Raw genomic sequence first — 18098 nt, 5'->3', positions numbered from 1 at the left:
TGGGGCACCCCAAGAGAGTGGGGCCCTAAGCTAAATCTGGCACTGGTCAGAGTAACCAATACTGACCTGGATGGACCAGTGATCTGACCTGGAATAAAACAGATTCCTATGCTCCTAAGATCTGCTCTGTCTCTCTGACCCCATGTTTTGCCGCAGTCTTTTCTTCCCTTCTCCTACTCCTCCGGGTTCTGATCATGAAGGTATTTCTCTTTGCGGCTGCTCAGACTTGGTGATGGTTCCTTTATCTCCTCTCCTCTCTCTGGTTCCTTCCCCGCAGCCTCCTCTCAGCGTGCTTCAGGAACGAGCTTTCGGAAACGAGGAGGGAGCCCCCCAAAAGAAGCGACGCCATCCTCAGACATTCCAGCCCCACAAACCCTTCTTCCGTCTACTCATAGACCAAAGCAGGGAGGCTGTTTTTGTTTGTGTGCAGAGCTTTTGTCCAGCTCCCTTGTTGCAAGGGGGGAATGGGAGGCAAGGGGGGGGGGCTTTAACTGAGCAAAATGGCTTGATTGAAACTGTGCAGGCAGCAAACCGCTGCAAAGGGATCAAGCTTTTGCAGGAACAGCAGCTACCCTAGCTGCGGACATAGCCATTTCCAGGTCTGGTACCACCTTGTCTTCTTCCTGCGTTGTAAAATGTGGTGCTTCTGTTTCCACCCCTCGGCCTTCGGATGATTTCTTTTGAGCAGGTCTCAGTCTACAAGCATATCTTAAAGATGTGTGTTTACTTGCTAAGACAGAAGCGCAATTTACGGCCTTGAGAACTTTTGATTGTAAATCTGTAAAGTGCTTTTGATGCTGGTCAGAGACTAGTAATGTGTATAGATTTGAGATGCCCTGTCCCTGCTGGGCAGACGGACGACACGAGCACATTGTGGGTCAGATGAAACTGTTTATTTCCTACTGAGTTAGTGTTGCATTTGTACGCTGCCACTCACAACATTTCTACCTTTGTTTGCAAAAGAGATCACACAGGAACCTCTTAAGCGAGTGGGGAAATTGCTTGGATTTTGCTGCTGTAAATCAGGCGCTCAGCTCCAAAGTTCCTGTTTTGTTCCCATTTTTTCTTCACTGCAAGGAATTGCCTCAAGTTTGTAGCAAATGATTCAACACCGCCTTACCTGCAGTTATTCACAGTCCAGCAAATTCAGCAGGCTTATGATGCTGGTGGTGGTTGGCCAGCCGCATTTCATTGGTTATCCTTTTGTGGAGGGAAGGGGCATTTGGGTATTGAGACATCGCTTTGGGATCTGTTGTTCTTCCGTATTTTTAAAAAAGGCTATGCAGCCTCACTGAGATTCTTTTTTTCCTCTCTCTCTGTGATTTAATCAATGCCCATTTGAACTGTTAAAACAAACCAAAACAGAGGAGTGAACCCTTAGCAGATTGGTACCGCTCATGAAACAAACAAGTTCAGGTATTTTAGGATCCCGAAATCTGGACGGTGAGAATTTTGTCAGCATCCAGGCAGAGATGCAAACGTTACTGAATATTGAGACTGGCTATCAGTACTCACTGGTTGATATCCAACTAATTCACAGAGTAGACCTGCTGAAACCAATAGTCTTAAGATACTACCCATTCTCTTAAGGGACCAGACCCCCATAATAGAAATTGTGGTTATTTTCTCCACTAGATCTCAGAGGAAAGAACAGAAATTTACCCCATGAATATCTCCTGGTGCAAATTGGATGTTGACTTGCGATTTTGGCTTACTGCAATCAATAATAATAATAATAATAATAATAATAATAATAATAATAATAAAGGGAGTCATTTCTGAGTTTTGCACAGTTACACAAATACATAACATGAACTTGAGTTCCAGATGTTCCATCAGCCCCAGCCAGAATAGTCCAAAACATCTGGTGGGCACCAGGTTGGCAAAGGCCAGCTATAGGTTCACCTGCGATTCAGACCTTCTGCTTAAATAGCCAGTGAAGTGCATGAGCCATGCTGGTGGGCGCAATTGCCTATGTACTTAATGCATACATTAGATCTTTGTAGAAACACAAGCGACACCTCATGTTTCTTCCATAATTGATCAGTCCACATCTCAGTGTGCTGTGGTTTCTTCCAGGTGTGTATGTGTGTATCAGTTATGCTGATTCAATGCGGTCCACCTCGACCAGCCTTGCAGGGATTGTGGTGGTCACCATACTGACCCTGTTGGTGCACTGGGGGTGCAGGAAGGTAGCACAGCTGAAGCTAAGCAGCTAAGGACCAGACTAGCAAACCCAAAGGAGTGCCATGTCTGCTTTGTGAGGGAGAGCAGGAAACTCTCGTAAAACTGAAGCGGAAGGGGGCCAGGAGGCACGTCCTAGTGAGAAGGCTTGGGTGGGGTTGGATGAGCAAGCTGCAGAAGATCTTGAGGCCTCCTCCTTTTTCTGGTTCGTGCTTCCTGCCCTTCTGGTTTGCACCTAAATCTTGTGACAACAGAGTGTGGGAAAGTGCCAATGTGGGCACAGCCTGGCATAGAACCCAGAAAGTAGAAGTAGGTCACTTGGCTTCTGCCTCTGTTTACAAGAAATGGCTCTGTGCTGTGCTAAGTCGGCCTGTTCTGTGGAGATGAGGAGAGCCTCCTTCTGAGGGCTCTTCCTGCCCACCACTCCTCGTGCCCCTGGCATGCCCACCTCATCCTGGAGCCACCTCCCAGGCACCCCCCCAGCCCACCCCACAGACCCTCCTGTATCTTCCAGCCAGCAGTTCCAAGAGGCAAGACATGTGCAGTTGGTTAATTGACCTCATTAGGTTCTAGGAATGGAAAAGTGCAATGAGTTGGCTCGGGGTTCAAAGCGATTCCAAGGCGTAATCTTCCTTGGGATTCATTAAGCATCATTTGATGTGGCTTGGGCTCTGCGTTCCAAATGATGTTTTGGGAAGGGAACTCTGGGAAGAACTTTCTCTCAGTGAGAGCTGTTTGACAGTGGAACAGGCTCCCTCGGGAGGTGGTTGACTCTCCTTCCTTGGAGGTTTGAAAGCAGAGGTTGGGTGGTCATCTGTCCTGGATGCTTTAGCCATGATTCCTGCATTGCGGGGGATGGACTGGATGACCCCAGGGGATCCCTCCCAACTACAGTTCTATGAGATGAACCCCATTCACTGGGAAACCACACACATCCTCTGGTCAGCCATGAAACAGGTTTCACACTGAGCAATATTCCTTTCACTCTTATCATCTTACTCTTCTTAATTTGTGGTGCTGGTTTTCAATAAACTTTTGCATCTTGATTTTAACTGGAGTGGCCTCATGTCCATTTGTCTCTCTTTTTTTCTTTTCCTTCTCCTCTCACAACAAATGAATGTGCTGTCCTTCCTGCTCTCATCACTCCCTCTCCTCTCCTTCAAACACGCCCTCGTCTGACTTTACCAGCTCCCAAAAGCACCTTTTGTGTCTTGCCAAGTTTTAGACCAGGTCTGTGCAAACAATTCCATATCGGTTCACTTTCCCTCTCATTATGGGTAGCGTGAAGATGGAGAAGGACTTAGTTGGGGGGGTGCTAATAGGGATTGGGGAGGTGCAATTCAATTTCCATTTACAGGTGATCTTACCTAGCTTGCATTTTCTGAAACTATATGCAAACCGAAGCACAGTTATCCTTTGAAACGTACATTTCTCTGAATTTTGCAGTGCGTTAAAATTTTCGTGACAGCGTTTAAAATAACAATAATGCACAAAGTGATGTGAAGCTGAATTTAAGATTGCAAAAAAGGAGGAAATCAGGAATGGACAGATCTGCCCAGCCCTGCTCACTAGTCACAAACACACAAACACAGCCTCGCTCTTCACCCCAGAAGGGGGTCAAGCCTTTGCAAACAGGCTCAAGGAAGGGTTTTGCATGCGTTCAGTGTGCACCTTGACTTCAGGACCCAGAAACTTACCTGGACTAATAGTGGGAGGTGGTGATGGGTGCACCCTAGACCCCAATGGAACTTCTCTTGGAAAGGGACTGCCAAACCCTTAATCTCTGGTGGGAAATGGTTATTGCATCCATCATTTCCAAGGAGTCTTCCAGGGAGGGTATCAAAGGCCTCTCTCACTCCACTGGTTTGGAGAGAGGCAGAATCTGTTTCCTTCTAATGAATCTGGGTTTCTTCTCTAGTCCCAGTTCCTGTTAGGGAAAATGTTCTCCAGTGAGAGCTGGGGAGGGCCTACTGTCTCTGCCTCCTTCCCATTTGGATCCCTTCCAGTCAGGATTCAGGCCTCATCATGGGACTGAAACTGCCTTGGTCGCACTGGTTGATGATCTCCGGCGGGCTAGGGACAAAGGTGAGAGCTGTTTCCTAGTTCTGCTGGATCTCTCAGCGGCGTTTGATACCATCGACCATAGCATCCTTCTGGACCATCTTGAGGGGCTGGGAGCTGGGGGCACTGTCATACAGTGGTTCCGCTCCTTCCTCCTGGGCCGTGTTCAGAAAGTGGTGGTGGGGGATGAGTGTTCAGACCCCTGGGCTCTCACTTGTGGGGTGCCTCAGGGTTCTGTCCTCTCCCCCATGCTTTTCAACATTTACATGCAGCCGCTGGGAGAGATCATCAGGAGGTTTGGGCTGGGTGTTCATCAGTATGCGGATGATACCCAGCTCTACCTCTCTTTTAAATCAGAACCAGTGAAGGCGGTGAAGGTCCTGTGTGAGTGTCTGGAGGCGGTTGGAGGATGGATGGCGGCTAACAGATTGAGGTTGAATCCTGACAAGACAGAAGTACTGTTTTTGGGGGACAGGAGGCGGGCAGGTGTGGAGGATTCCCTGGTCCTGAATGGGGTAACTGTGCCCCTGAAGGACCAGGTTCGCAGCCTGGGAGTCATTTTGGACTCACAGCTGTCCATGGAGGCACAGGTCAAATCTGTGTCCAGGGCAGCTGTTTACCAGCTCCATCTGGTACGTAGGCTGAGACCCTATCTGCCTGTGGACTGTCTCGCCAGAGTGGTGCATGCTCTGGTTATCTCCCGCTTGGACTACTGCAATGCGCTCTACGTGGGGCTACCTTTGAAGGTGACCCGGAAACTACAACTAATCCAGAATGCGGCAGCTAGACTGGTGACTGGGGGCGGCCGCCGAGACCATATAACACCGGTCTTGAAAGACCTACATTGGCTCCCAGTACGTTTCCGAGCACAATTCAAAGTGTTGGTGCTGACCTTTAAAGCCCTAAACGGCCTCGGCCCAATAGACCTGAAGGAGCGTCTCCACCCCCATCATTCTGCCCGGACACTGAGGTCCAGCGCCGAGGGCCTTCTGGCGGTTCCCTCATTGCGAGAAGCAAAGCTACAGGGAACCAGGCAGAGGGCCTTCTCGGAAGTGGCGCCCGCCCTGTGGAACGCCCTTCCAGCAGATGTCAAAGCGATAAACAACTACCTGACATTCAGAAGACATCTTAAGGCAGCCCTGTTCAGGGAAGTTTTTAACGTGTAATATTTTACTGTATTTTTGGTTTTTATGGAAGCCGCCCAGAGTGGCTGGGGAGGCCCAGCCAGATGGACGGGGTATAAATAATAAATTATTATTATTATTATTATTATTATTATTATTATTATTATTATTCCCATACCCTGAGGCAAATGTTTGGGAACTTGGGAAAGGGGGAGTCGCGTCAGCTACACTGGCTCCCAGTACATTTCCGAGCACAATTCAAAGGGTTGGAGCTGACCTTGAAAGCCCTAAACGGCCTCATCCCAGTATACCTGAAGGGGCGTTTCCACCCCCATCATTCTGCCCAGACACTGAGGTCCAGCGCCGAGGGCCTTCTGGTGGTTCCCTCACTGTGAAAAGCCAAGTTACAGGGAACCAGGCAGAGGGCCTTCTCGGTAGTGGCACCTGCCCTGTGGAACACTCTCCCACGAGATGTCAAAGAGAAAAACAACTACCAGACTTTTAGAAGACATCTGAAGGCTGCCCTGTTTAGGGAAGCTTTTAATGTTTGATGCACTATTGTATTTTAATATCCTGTTGGAAGCTGCCCAGAGTGGCTGGGGAAACCCACCCAGATGGGTGCGGTATAAATAATAAATAATTATTATTATATAGCTCACAGGTTTCAAGTTTCTTCCGCACACCCTTAGGGGAGATGAAGGACCCCCATGGCAGAAAGGAGCATGGGGCAAAATATGACAGATGACCGTTCTGCCGTCCAGCCTTCTGAATGATCTTAGAGGACAGGATTCTGGGAAGCCCTTCTGTAGATTCCAGGGTGGGGGTGGAGCAAGGAATGTAATCTTGTGAGCAATCTGACTGCTCCTCTCCGCTGTGAATGTTGGATTCCGCTGTTCTTCTTAAGCGAATACACAGAGGAAAGCACCTCCATAGTCTCTGTGAATACAGCATTAAGAGCATGAGGAGAGCCTGCTGGATGAGGCCAGTGTCCCATCTAGTCCAGCATCTCACCAGGGCCAAGCAGATGCCCCAGAGGGAAACCCGCAAGCAGGATTTGAACACAAGTCCTCTCCCTTCCTGCAGTTTCCAGCAACTGGGGTTCAGAAGCATTGCTGTCCCTGACTGGGGAAGCAGAGCAGAGCCAGGATGGCTAGTAGAAATCCATTGCCTCCACGAATTTGCCTAATCCTCTTTCAAAGTCATCTAGGTTGGTGGCCATCACTCGTGCAGGAGTGAGTTCCACAGTTTGACTCTTCTTTCTGTCCTTTCTTTCACCTGTCCTAAAGATCCCAACCACAGTTGCCATGTCGAACAACTGAGAAGGATTTGTGGCCCTGTGCTTCTTCAAAGACATGCTTTGCTTTCAGAAGTTACCATAGTCACTTCCTGACATCTCCAATTGAATGGTCTCATGTAGCAGAGCTCTTAGGGACGTGGGTGGTGCTGTGGGTTAAACCACTGTGCCGCTTGGGCTTCCCAATCAGAAGGTCAGCGGTTCAAATCCCCGCGACGGGGTGAGCTCCCGTTGCTCGGTCCATGCTCCTGCCAACCTAGCAGTTCGAAAGCATGTCAAAGTACAAGTAGATCAATAGGTACCGCTCCAGCGGGAAGGTAAACGACGTTTCCGTGCGCTGCTCTGGTTCGCCAGAAGCAGCTTAGTCATGCTGGCCACATGACCCGGAAAAACTGTCTGCGGAAGCAGACAAACGCCAGCTCCCTCTGCCTGTAAAACGAGATGAGCTCCGCAACCCCAGAGTCATTCACAACTGAACTTAATTGTCAGGGGTCCCTTTACCTTTAGCAGAGCTCTTGCTCATTCAAACAGTCCTCTGTGGTCGTTTCATAGCTAGGACTCTGTCTCTGTGCATCTACGGCCAGATGGTCTGTGCAGCTGATGTGTCTGTATGTGCACATGCACACATGGGGGGTGGTGGCAGGAGAATGCAGGGTGCACTGGAGGAAATGGGCATGGAGGGATCCCCACAACAAGGGCCAATGCCCTTATGAGCCCAAAGCAAGCAAATCACCTGTGATTCACTCTCTGAGGCTAGAGCAACAATGCCTACGGGTCACAAGGGAACATAGTTGCCCTCCCACCAAGTAGGAAAATGGGCTGAGCAGCAGGCCTGTCCTCTGCTGTGCATTTCACGGGACAGCCAAGGTAGCTGTATGTTGGAAGAGTCTGGATAAATAAAACAAAGTCCTTCTTCAAGCAGCACAGAGTCGGTCCCACAGGAGGCAGTGATGGTCACCAACCTGGGTGGCTATAAAAGAGGATCAGTAAAATTCATGGAGGAGGAGAGAGCTATCACTGGCTACTAGCCGCAGTGGCCATGCTCTGCCCCCACAATCAGGGGCAGTAAATGTCACTGAAATTCTACTCAATGTTGATCCAGAGCAGAGGTCCTCTGTCTGGGTTGGAATGATATGGGATTGGGGGGGGGCAACTCCCATCTCTTGTGGGGGCACAATTAGTGCCAGCACCGTCCGTTAAGTGTTTGGGTGTAATCTTCGACACCTCCCTTTCCATGGAGGCGCAGATTGCAGCTATAACAAAGGCGGCATTTTTTCATCTCCGCCAAGCTAAGCAGTTGGCTCCTTATCTCTCTCACCCTGACCTAGCCACTGTGATCCACGCGATGGTCACCTCCAGACTGGATTATTGTAACTCGCTCTACGTGGGGCTGCCCTTGAGATTGACCTAGAAACTCCAGCGGGTGCAGAATGCCGCGGCGAAACTCCTTATGGGGTCCTCGCTGCGAGATCACATTCATCTGGTGCTATATCAGCTGCTCTGGCTCCTGGCAGAGTACAGGATCTGGTTCAAGGTGCTGGTTTTAACCTTTAAAGCCCTATATGACCTAGGACCCTCGTACCTACGGGACTACCTCTCCTTGTATGTCCCACGGAGGACCTTACGGTCTTCAAACAAAAACATCTTGGAGGTCCCGGGCCACAGGGAGGTTAGGCTGGCCTCAACCAGAGCCAGGGCTTTTTCGGCCGTGACCCCAATCTGGTGGAACGCTCTGTCACAAGAGACCAGGGCCCTGCGGGACTTGACATCTTTCCGCAGGGCCTGCAAGACAGAGCTGTTCCACCAGGTCTTTGGCCAAGGCACAGCCTGACCCCCTCCTTTGGTAATCCACACAGAACTCCAACCCAATGGTTGCCATCAATTTGATTTGAACTGATTTTAGAATGAATTGATTTTAGAATGCTGTATTATTTTACTGTTTTTAGCTGCTCTGAGCCCAGCTTCAGCTGGGGAGGGTGGGATATAAATAAAAAATTTATTATTATTATTGTTATTATTATTATTCCAACATATAGTTAGCAGAGTAAAAAACACATTGCAGAATTCCCCCCAAAATAGATCAGAGGCAATTGTATTTCATCCAGCAGAGCTTTACTGCTACTGAAGGCAAATGAGCATAATGGTCACAAATCCAATTCATTCAGGATTGGCCCTGTCCATAAGAAATCCAGCTGCAGCAGACTTAACTTAAACTTACAATGACTTATAATAAGACGAAACTTTAACATATGTGCAGAACACCACATCAGAAGGAAGAGAGCTAGAAAGAGAGACCCCGACTCCTTCTGGCCTCACTATTATAGTCAGCATGACCTTGACAGAAGAGATAACAGGACCAGGTTAAGCCAGCTGCACTCAGCTTCTCTGAAGGAATAACCCAAACATCATGAACCTTCTGCTTGTTTCTTTTATGCAGAGAAGCTTCCAGAACCCTCTTGAATTAATTAGGACAGGAAAGATCTCTACACATCAGATCAATACTTTCTGCACTAAGAAATGCAAATTGATAGTAAATGCTTCTGAACATCAGCTGCTGGGCATGCCAGGAGGGAAGAGGACTCTTGTGCGCCAGTCCTGCTTGTGGGTTTCAAATGAGGGGAATCCGTTTGTCCACTGTAAGAACAGGAGGCTGGACTAGAAGGACCACTGGTCTGATCCTGCACTCCTCCTCTTCTTCCGTTCTGATGTTCTTCTTACGTTTTAATGGATGCACGTGCTTGTTTTCTGCTTGGAATATTGTCGCTTCGAGTCGCTGTGGCTAAAAAAAAAGGCAACCAGTAAATTTAATTAAAAGCGCTAAGGTTGTAAGGTTGGCCCTTTCCCTCTCCGCGTGGGCCTGACTTCTCTGCCCTTGTTTTTCAACCCTCTCTCAGGAACTCCATCCAGTCCCAGTCTTCCTATGGGTCCACCTCTCCTCCGCTCGGCAAGATGAACAGCATGAACAAGCTGCCCTCTGTCAGCCAGCTCATCAACCCACAGCAGCGAAACGCTCTGACCCCCACCTCGATGCCCGACAGCATGGGAGGCAACAGTAAGAGGCTCCCCCCCCCCGTGACCCTCCTGGAGCTGGAGTTTAGGAAGAGTGGGGTGGCAGAATAGTGGCCAGAGCAGAACCTCCCAAACTCTTTTGAGCCTCTTCTTCCTTGGTTCAAACAACTCATTTCCAGTGCCTGCTATCCTACTCTGCAGAAATCCTTATCTGGAATATCTTCAAAAAACAACAACAACCAGTTAGAACTGCTTAATTTAATTAATCAATTTCGGAACCACTGGAAGATGAGCTCGTGAGTTGACAGACCAGGCCTCCCCACCTGAAATTTGGGAAGGGTTGTTTCACAAAATGCAGGGCGCCTGGAAGATTCTGAGATGGAGTGGCTAGCTGGGCAGGGGAGAATTCAAGTTGCTTCTCATTTGAAGGCGAACCTACCTAATTTGTGGCTTCCGAAGTGATAGAAAAACCGAAACAGCCCTCCTGCAAAACCTGCGCTTACTTGAATTTTGCAATCCAATTCTCCGGAAGTGGAGCTGGCGCATAAAGAGCTTTTAACCCCTCTGCCTTGCTTGGGGACAAGGCCCACTCAGCACATAGGCTCTGGAGGCTCGTGTGGGGCCTCAGATGGCCCCACAAAATCTCACGAGAGCATCCCAGAGCTGGCGCACCAAGCAGGCCTTGGCCTCCCACCAAGCAAGATGGAGAGCTTAAAAGCTATTCTCACGCCAGTGCTCATGCCAGGAGCTTTTAAGTTCTCTGTCCTCCTCAGATTTAACTTGCGCACTTTCAACCAGCCAGACCTCAACCACATATGGTTGAAACCACCTTAGTCATTTAAATGAGAGCAAGGTGCGATCGGGCTGTATAAGAAAGGAGATAGTCTAGCTCAGGTGTGTGGAGGGCAGGTTCCAGCTATTCGTGCCTCCGTTTTTGTAACTCTGGTCTCTCTTTGCTCTCCCTTGTTCCAGTTCCAATGATGGGGGCCCACATGGCAATGGCCGGCGACATGAACGGGCTCAGCCCGACCCAGACGTTGCCCCCCACCCTCTCCATGCCATCGACATCCCACTGCACCCCGCCACCTCCCTACCCAACAGACTGCAGCATTGTCAGGTGAGTGAGCTGTAGCTGTGCAGGCTTTCCACCCCCCACCCCTCAGATCACGGGTGACAGCAGCATGCTTCTCTGTTCTGTGGGGTCCTTCGTCTGGGGCTGCTCTGTTCAAGAAGCAGTTTGCAGGTCATGTTAGACCTGCCGAGCTACTTCAGCTGGCTTGCCGCGCTGCCTTTGCCTCCCCTTGCCGTTGCCCCCAGACCTTTTCCTACCACGCACACAAGAAGGAAATGAGGCAGAGGGGATTCCGGTGAAGAATCCCATTGTTGCATGTGATGGAATCGGATAGGGTGGCGATCTCTCCATCTGGAGAACCCTGGAATAGTAGCCAAGGGTAACTCACATCAATTGCATTTGTTGCCCTGGTTTCAGGAGAAAAGAATTAGAGTTGTAGAATTAGAGGGGACTCCAAAGGTCATCTCGTCCAACCCCAGCTGTCAATTACAGCTGAAGAATCCTTGGAAGACGACCAACCTCTACCTAAAAACCTCCCATGAAGGGAGATCATAGAATTATAGAAGGGAGCCCAGGGCATCTCTTCCACCTTCCTGCAACTCAGGAATCACAGCTCAAGAATCCCTGACAGATAACCGCCCTACCTCTGCTTAAAAACCTCCAAAGAAGGGGAGTCCACCACCTTCCGAGGTCACAGAATCATAGAGCTGTAGAGTTGGAAGGGACCCCAAGGGCAACGTAGGAATCCCTGGCAGATGGCCACCCAACCATGGCTTTACAACCTCCAAGATAGATTGCAGCATTGAACCCTACTATTTTTATCTCCAGGGCTGGCTGCTGTGGCTCTTTAAATGCACGGCTGCCTTTGAAGATGGATCAGAAGCTGGCATCTACTGCAGGATGTTGCTGCTTAGCTCCTGGTGAACATCAGGAGGACTACACTAAGCACTCAAGCAGCACCTGCGCTAGCTGCCTCTTCGCTTCCAGGTCCCTTCCAAGGTGGCCTTTTGGCCAAGGTGCCACAGTATGTGGTGCCCCCCTCCCCATGGCATAGCCTAAGACCAGGGGTCCATCTAGTTCAGCATCCAGGTCTCACAGTTGCCAGCCACACTTGCTGTGGGAAACCAGCATGCAGGATTTGAGCACAGGACCCCTCTCTGCTCCTGTGGTTTCCAGCATCAGAAGCATAACATAGGAAGAGTCCGCTGGATCAGGCCAATGACCCATCTTGCCCAGAATCCTCTTCTCACATGGTTGCTTCCAGCAATGGAGGCAGAGCGTGGCCATCGATAGTCTTCTTCTCCTCTCTACAAATTTGTCCAATCATCTTTTAAAGCCCTCCAGGTTGGTAGCCCTCACTGCCTCCTGCGGCAGCAAGTTCCACAGATTAACTACGTGCTGCATGGAGAGGGAGCTGTTGCCTCTTCCTTCCACGAGGCTCGGGATAGCTGACTTCTGTGTCCCACTCAGGGGATATCACCTTCTTCCTCCGGGTGACCAGTTTGGGGTGGGTGGCGACGGGGGTTCCTTCCTGCTCCCACAAATCAAGGCTTTTGCGTAGCAGAGCGCCTGGTGTGGGTGACCTTCTTATCTCAACCTCTCTCTTTCTCTCTCTCTTCCTCTTTCCTCCTTTCCTCTTTCCTCCTCCTCCTCCTCCCCCTGCAGTTTCTTAGCAAGGCTGGGCTGTTCCTCCTGCGTGGATTATTTCACGGCGCAAGGGCTGACCACCATCTATCAGATTGAACACTACTCCATGGATGTAAGTAACTGCCTCGCCCTTTCGCTGCATGGTGGGGGAAAGGGGCCTTTCTCTTGAACTCGGCACTCTGCGCTGGAGGGGAGAGGGCAAAGCTACGCTTCGGATTTAGGGGCGAGCTACATGTTACACTGCAGCTCGCCAGCCTGTGACCCAACTTTGGCAGCCCCTTCGCCATTGCACTAGTGCCCCCGGGAGAGAGGGGAGATGCAGTTGGCGAAGGGGCGTCATAGAATGGAGGGCCCAACCCTTTCCCCTGCCAACTCTTTTCCTGCTGAACTTTCTCCCTTTCAACCACCCTCCCCATCTTCTTTTGGGCCTCTCACTGTTCCAGACCACATAAATGGGTCCAGAACAGTGGTGTGGCGGTAAAAGTGGGGGGGGGGGGTTGCATGAAGGGGAGGTGGGCAGGCCCAGCTGGAAGAGCCTTGTACTGTTTGCAAGCCACAGGTCTGAAACAGACATAGTTGTCCTGACGTCTTCTGGGGTTCCTTCTGCACCTCCTCCCTCCTGCCTGAAGCCTTCTTGCTTTGCTGGGATGTTGGTGTTGCTTGCTTGGGGCTTGGCCTGTTGGGGAAGCCACCATCCTGTCGGGCTGAGGGTCTCTCCATTTCCTTACTGAATCTTTGCTTCTGAAGCTCAGCGCCGCCAAGCAAGACCTGAAGAACCCTTGAGATAGTCACCAAAAGCCCCACTCACCCCCCGTTAAAAGACTGTAGAAACCTGTGTAGCTTCTTTTGGCGGAGTGGCTGATTCTCTCTCTCTCCTCTCTCCTCTCCTTCCAGGATTTGGTGAGCCTCAAAATCCCGGAGCAGTTCCGCCATGCCATTTGGAAAGGCATCATGGACCACCGGCAGATCCACGACTTCTCCTCTGCCCCCCACCTCCTGCGTACCCCCGGGGCCGCCTCCGCGGTCAGCGTGGGCCCCAGCGAGACCCGCGGGGAGCGTGTCATTGACGCCGTGCGCTTCACCCTACGCCAGACCATCTCCTTCCCTCCCCGCGACGAGTGGAGCGACTTCAACTTTGACCTGGATGCCCGCCGCAACAAGCAGCAGCGCATCAAGGAGGAAGGGGAGTGAGGAGCCGGCCTGTGGCTCTCCCTCCACCCCCCGCCCCACACCGATGGACCTCTGGGCTGTTCCTGCCTCTCCCTGCTACTCTGAGATGGTGCGGGGGGCTTGGAGAGGACGGGGAGGGGGGAAATGCCATGTGCTCTTCAGCGCCAGCTGCACCTGTGCTTCCGAGCTTGCAGCCTCCACGCTTTGCCGGAAGCGCAGCTATTTTGTATTTTCTCGCAAGCCATAGCTTTCGTTTGTTGGGGAGGGGTGGGGTGGCCTTTGCGGCTTCTGCTCAGCAAGGACTGCATGTTGTAAGACGTGGTGGGTGTCTGGAGAAACGCGGATTCCCCCAGTTGTGGCACTTGACCCTTTCCACTGAACTGGACCAGCTACAGTGTGCCCCCGTGTGTGACCAGATCAAATCTCCCCTGCAAACTTTTGTATGGATCCCTCTCTGTGTGGATCCCTTTCTCGGGTGCTTGTTTTGAGGGTTTTAAGGATTCAATGCCTTTGGGGAGGCCTCTCATCTCTGACAGCATTGCCTAGTGGTTGGAGTTTGATGATTTCCAACTTTGAATTATGACGGCTTAACAACACTGAGGTACGGGGTACGATGTGCGTTGGACCCCACGACCAGTCTGGCCATCGCATGCTTTGCATAGCAGGTTTCCTCCTGGGCAACCTTTCAGTTTAAATTTTGCTTTTGGGGGTTAGCGATGGTTTTTCGGCGAGGGTAGTCCACTTCGTTCCTTCACCCGTGCCGATTCTTCCTTCAGCATCAAATGCAAAGAAACTCTTGACCAGGAACCCAGACTGCCAATTCCTTAACAGATTCCCTTTGAGATCACCAAATATGCCCGCCCCCCCCATTATATCTGGGCTTGCGAAATCTCCCCTTGAAGCAAGCACGTAAATACGGGGAGAGTTGCCTCTGTGTCAGATTTCACTTACCATTTCAACAAGTGGGTTATTTGAGGAAGATCTTGGGTTTTTCTTAACTCCTGACCTGGGTTTCATGAATCGCCTTGCCGCATAAATGCACTCAGGGTGGCTTCTGTGGCTGGATTCCAGCAGATCTGTATTTTCCCTTCTTTCCTTCCTTTCTCCCCACCTGCCTTTCAGGAAAACTAGTTCCTGGGCCATCTGCTGTATACTGCCTGCACTAGACAAGGCACGCTAGAGACCATGAATGCCCAATGGGGCAGATCTTCCTGGTGCTTTCATGCCTGTTTACTATTCTGTCATCTCATTCTACCATGCAAGTCTTTCCCTGAGCTACTTTCCCTCTCCTCAACACATCCTCGGGCTACAAATTTCTACTGACAAACCCACTACTGCCAAGTAAGCTCTGACTTCTTGCAGATATGGTCCTCTCATGCCTAGAATGCAGTCAAAGTACATTTTTCATGTAAACATTGTAAGTACAATTTTGTTTTATGTATAATTTTGTCATGTACTTGGTCAATCATTTATTGAGGGGTGGGTTTTTTGATAAAAAATGTATTTCTCTTTGGGGTTTGGGGCTTTTCAGAACCACATTTTGTTTGCATTTTTTATTTTTTTATTTTTTAAAGAAAGAAACAAACCACACCATTTTATGGGAAAGGCTTATATCTGTGTAATGACTTTCAAAGTGTTTGTGATATTGACCTTAATGAATCACGATTACAGAGAGGGGGGAGAGTGATTGCAAAAAACCCTCTCTTGGGGGGAGGTGGGGGGGGGAGACATCGAGGGTTGACTTCAAGAGTCCTAGATTTCAAAATAAGTTCCTTTGCTCAGATTGAGTGGCACACATCCACAAGTTCTCCGTGACTTGCAATAAGTATTAATTGGATGAAAAGCACTCTGTTGTCAATATCATTGTAAATAAAAACAGATTACAAAAGCAACTTTGATGGTTTCTGGCATTCGAAACGGCCGCAGGAGTTTTTCATTGTGGGTCACAACAGCAAATCCATGTGCATAGCCCAAGTCAGTTCAGAGGAAGGACATGTTGTTTAGTCATTTAGTCGTGTCCGACTCTTTGTGACCCCCTGGACCAGAGCACGCCATGCACTCCTGTCTTCCACTGCCTCCCGCAGTTTGATCAAACTCATGCTGGTAGCTTCCAGAACACTGTCCAACCATCTTGTCCTCCTTTGTCCCCTTCTCCTTGTGCTCTCCATCTTTCCCAACATCAGGGTCTTTTCCAGGGAGTCTTCTCTTCTCATGAGGTGGCCAAAGTCTTGGAGCCTCAGCTTCAGGATCTGTCCTTCTAGAGAGCACTCAGGGCTGATTTCCTTCAGAACGGAGAGGTTGGATATTCTTGCAGTCCATGGGACTCTCAAGAGTCTCCTCCAGCACCAGAATTCAAAAGCATCGATTCTTCGGCGATCAGCCTTCTTTATGGTCCAGCTCTCACTTCCATACATCACTACTGGGAAAACCATGGCTTTAACTATACGGACCTTTGTTGGTAAGGTTTGCCCATCTCCTCCCCTCCCCCTCCCCCTAAATATTTCCCCAGTCCGGCAGGCCAGATTTGCGGACACCATGAAGCACATGCCGATAGAGGGAAGCAGAGGGAGTCTTGTTGATAGCACAGAACTTGGTGCTTCCCAGTTTGTGGGCAGGAGTAGAGCCCTGTGAGAGTTTGAAGGGCACCTAGATGAAAGAAGCTGCCAAGCCAGCTACATCCATAACTCATGAACATAGCACAAGGGTTTCGTGCAACATAGTTTCACTGCCACTTGTTTTCTGCCAATGGACGGGAAGCGCTAACATCCAGGAGTAAGGATACTTTGGGATCTACTTAGACAGTCCACACTATGGGAGCAGTTCAATTTGTGAGAATGTTGTGGGTAGCAGGGGAGGATATATTGATTAAATATTATCCTTCCTAACTCACGCTAGTGAGTTTATTCATACAGCAGAGTAAATTCCCCCTTTTACACAGCAGGAAGCTAGTTGCAGATTTATTAGAAACTCTTAAGTTCTATTATTCCTGCTAAGACCCCTTTGAGTCCGTCCTAAAAGAATAAAGACCTAAGAAGCTTCTTTTTAAAAAATTAAAAAATTGTCCAGTAGCACCTTAGAGACCAACTAAGTTTGTTCTGGGTGGTTGGTCTCTAGGGTGCTACCGGACAATTATTTACCTATTTATTTATTTCAACTGCGTCAGACCAACACGGCTCCCTGCCTGAATCTTCTTTTAAAAGTTTAACAAGACGTTTACTCACATTCAGTTCACGGTTGGATCCCTGAAGGCAGGCTTTAGCTTGCAGTTACAGATACAGTGTGGCTTACATCCTTGTAAGGATGGACCCATTTGCTGCTGGCAGAGAGCCAGCAGACAGCATCAGGAGCAGTGGCCAAAATGGAAGAGAGGAGCATCAAGAGAGGAAGAGGGCTGCATAACTGGACCTTTGGTGGGGTCTGCAAGGGTCACGTCCATCTACCTGGTCACATGCAGGGGGAGGATGCTCCAGACCAGGTGTAACAGGAAGTTCAACTGGCTGGACCAACATCCCCCTGCATGTCCACTCTAGGCAAACAGGAAATGTTGTATTTGACTGCTTATGTTACATCCCACACAATTCTTCTTGTAGCCAGAGGCCATGAAAAACTGTAACAGTAGTATTCATAAGATAATACAGAACACCCATCCATAATATGTCAAGATCCAGGACATGTTACCAGAGACACCAATGAGCTTGAATCTTGCTTGATTTCAGATTCAACCTCTGAATCACCACAGCAATTTATAGCGATTATATCTAACTCCCTTTTCCTGATTTCTTTTGCAGACAGTGCATAGAGGGCCTCTCTGTGTGCTACAAAGCTATCATTGTCACTCAAGAAAAACAAAAACAAAACAACCCTAACATTTTCTACCAGATTGCACCTCCTTGCTTGTGTGAACAAAGGTTTCAGAAAGTGATCTCTCGGGTCTCTCTATAAGGGGCAGGCCAACAGCTGAGTGATGTCTTCCACCTGAGGTTGACCACAAATGCAGAGTCTGTCTGCATACAGGAACCTTGTTGCAGTGATCATCCAAAACTGTGATGGACATCACTTGGAAATGCAGCTCAGTAAAAGCATTTCTTAAGGAAACTGGTCAGATTTTGGCCACATAACTGGCTCTAGAATGCTCTGATCTCAAGAGTGGATACCAAGGGGGGAATTGGGTGTTCTAATTAGTTTCAGGTCCCTTCTGGATTCTATCCAGAAGAGCCAATGCCTTAGCTGACACTTATTCAAGGTCAATGAAGAGCTCAGTTCTCGAGAATGATAATAGTCTAAGACAGGCATGTCCAACTCCCAAGATACTGCGATCTACTCCCACTATAAAAAAACTGACAATGATCTACCCATTGGATTGACCTTTTTTTCTGGATTGATCAGAGTTGTTGAGCTTCTTTGGGGAAGCCTTTTGGGTGATCAATTGATCAGGATAGATCAGGGATGCCCCACGATCGTCCCACTTTTCCTTAAGATGTCCCTATTTTCATTGGAAAAATATTAGAGGGTATGGAGTTATCCAACCCCCGAGCCA

The 18098-nt window shown here is 49.4% G+C and overlaps 1 protein-coding gene across 6 annotated transcripts in view; it reads left to right on the top strand.

Moving 5' to 3' along the window:
* The window catches only part of TP63 (tumor protein p63), a gene marked incomplete at its 3' end in the record, with an annotated part of 97922 nt that extends 82469 nt beyond the window's left edge, over nucleotides 1–15453 (top strand). For 4 of the 6 annotated variants that reach the window (XM_081190291.1, XM_081190290.1, XM_081190289.1 and 1 more), the window contains exons 9-12: nucleotides 9558–9715; nucleotides 10645–10789; nucleotides 12410–12503; nucleotides 13286–15453. In XM_081190291.1, coding sequence (XP_081046417.1) covers nucleotides 9558–9715; nucleotides 10645–10789; nucleotides 12410–12503; nucleotides 13286–13582 — 694 coding nt within the window. Of the gene's footprint in view, nucleotides 1–9557; nucleotides 9716–10644; nucleotides 10794–12409; nucleotides 12504–13285 lie in introns of those variants that run through there. The other 2 variants (XM_081190292.1, XM_081190293.1) reach the window with 2 other exon arrangements.
* Nucleotides 15454–18098: the final 2645 nt, after the last annotated feature.

The sequence above is a fragment of the Podarcis bocagei genome, assembly GCF_964188305.1.
Source record: "Podarcis bocagei genome assembly, chromosome: 4".
Classification (NCBI taxonomy): domain Eukaryota; kingdom Metazoa; phylum Chordata; class Lepidosauria; order Squamata; family Lacertidae; genus Podarcis; species Podarcis bocagei.
This window is presented reverse-complemented; position numbering and strand designations above follow the sequence as displayed.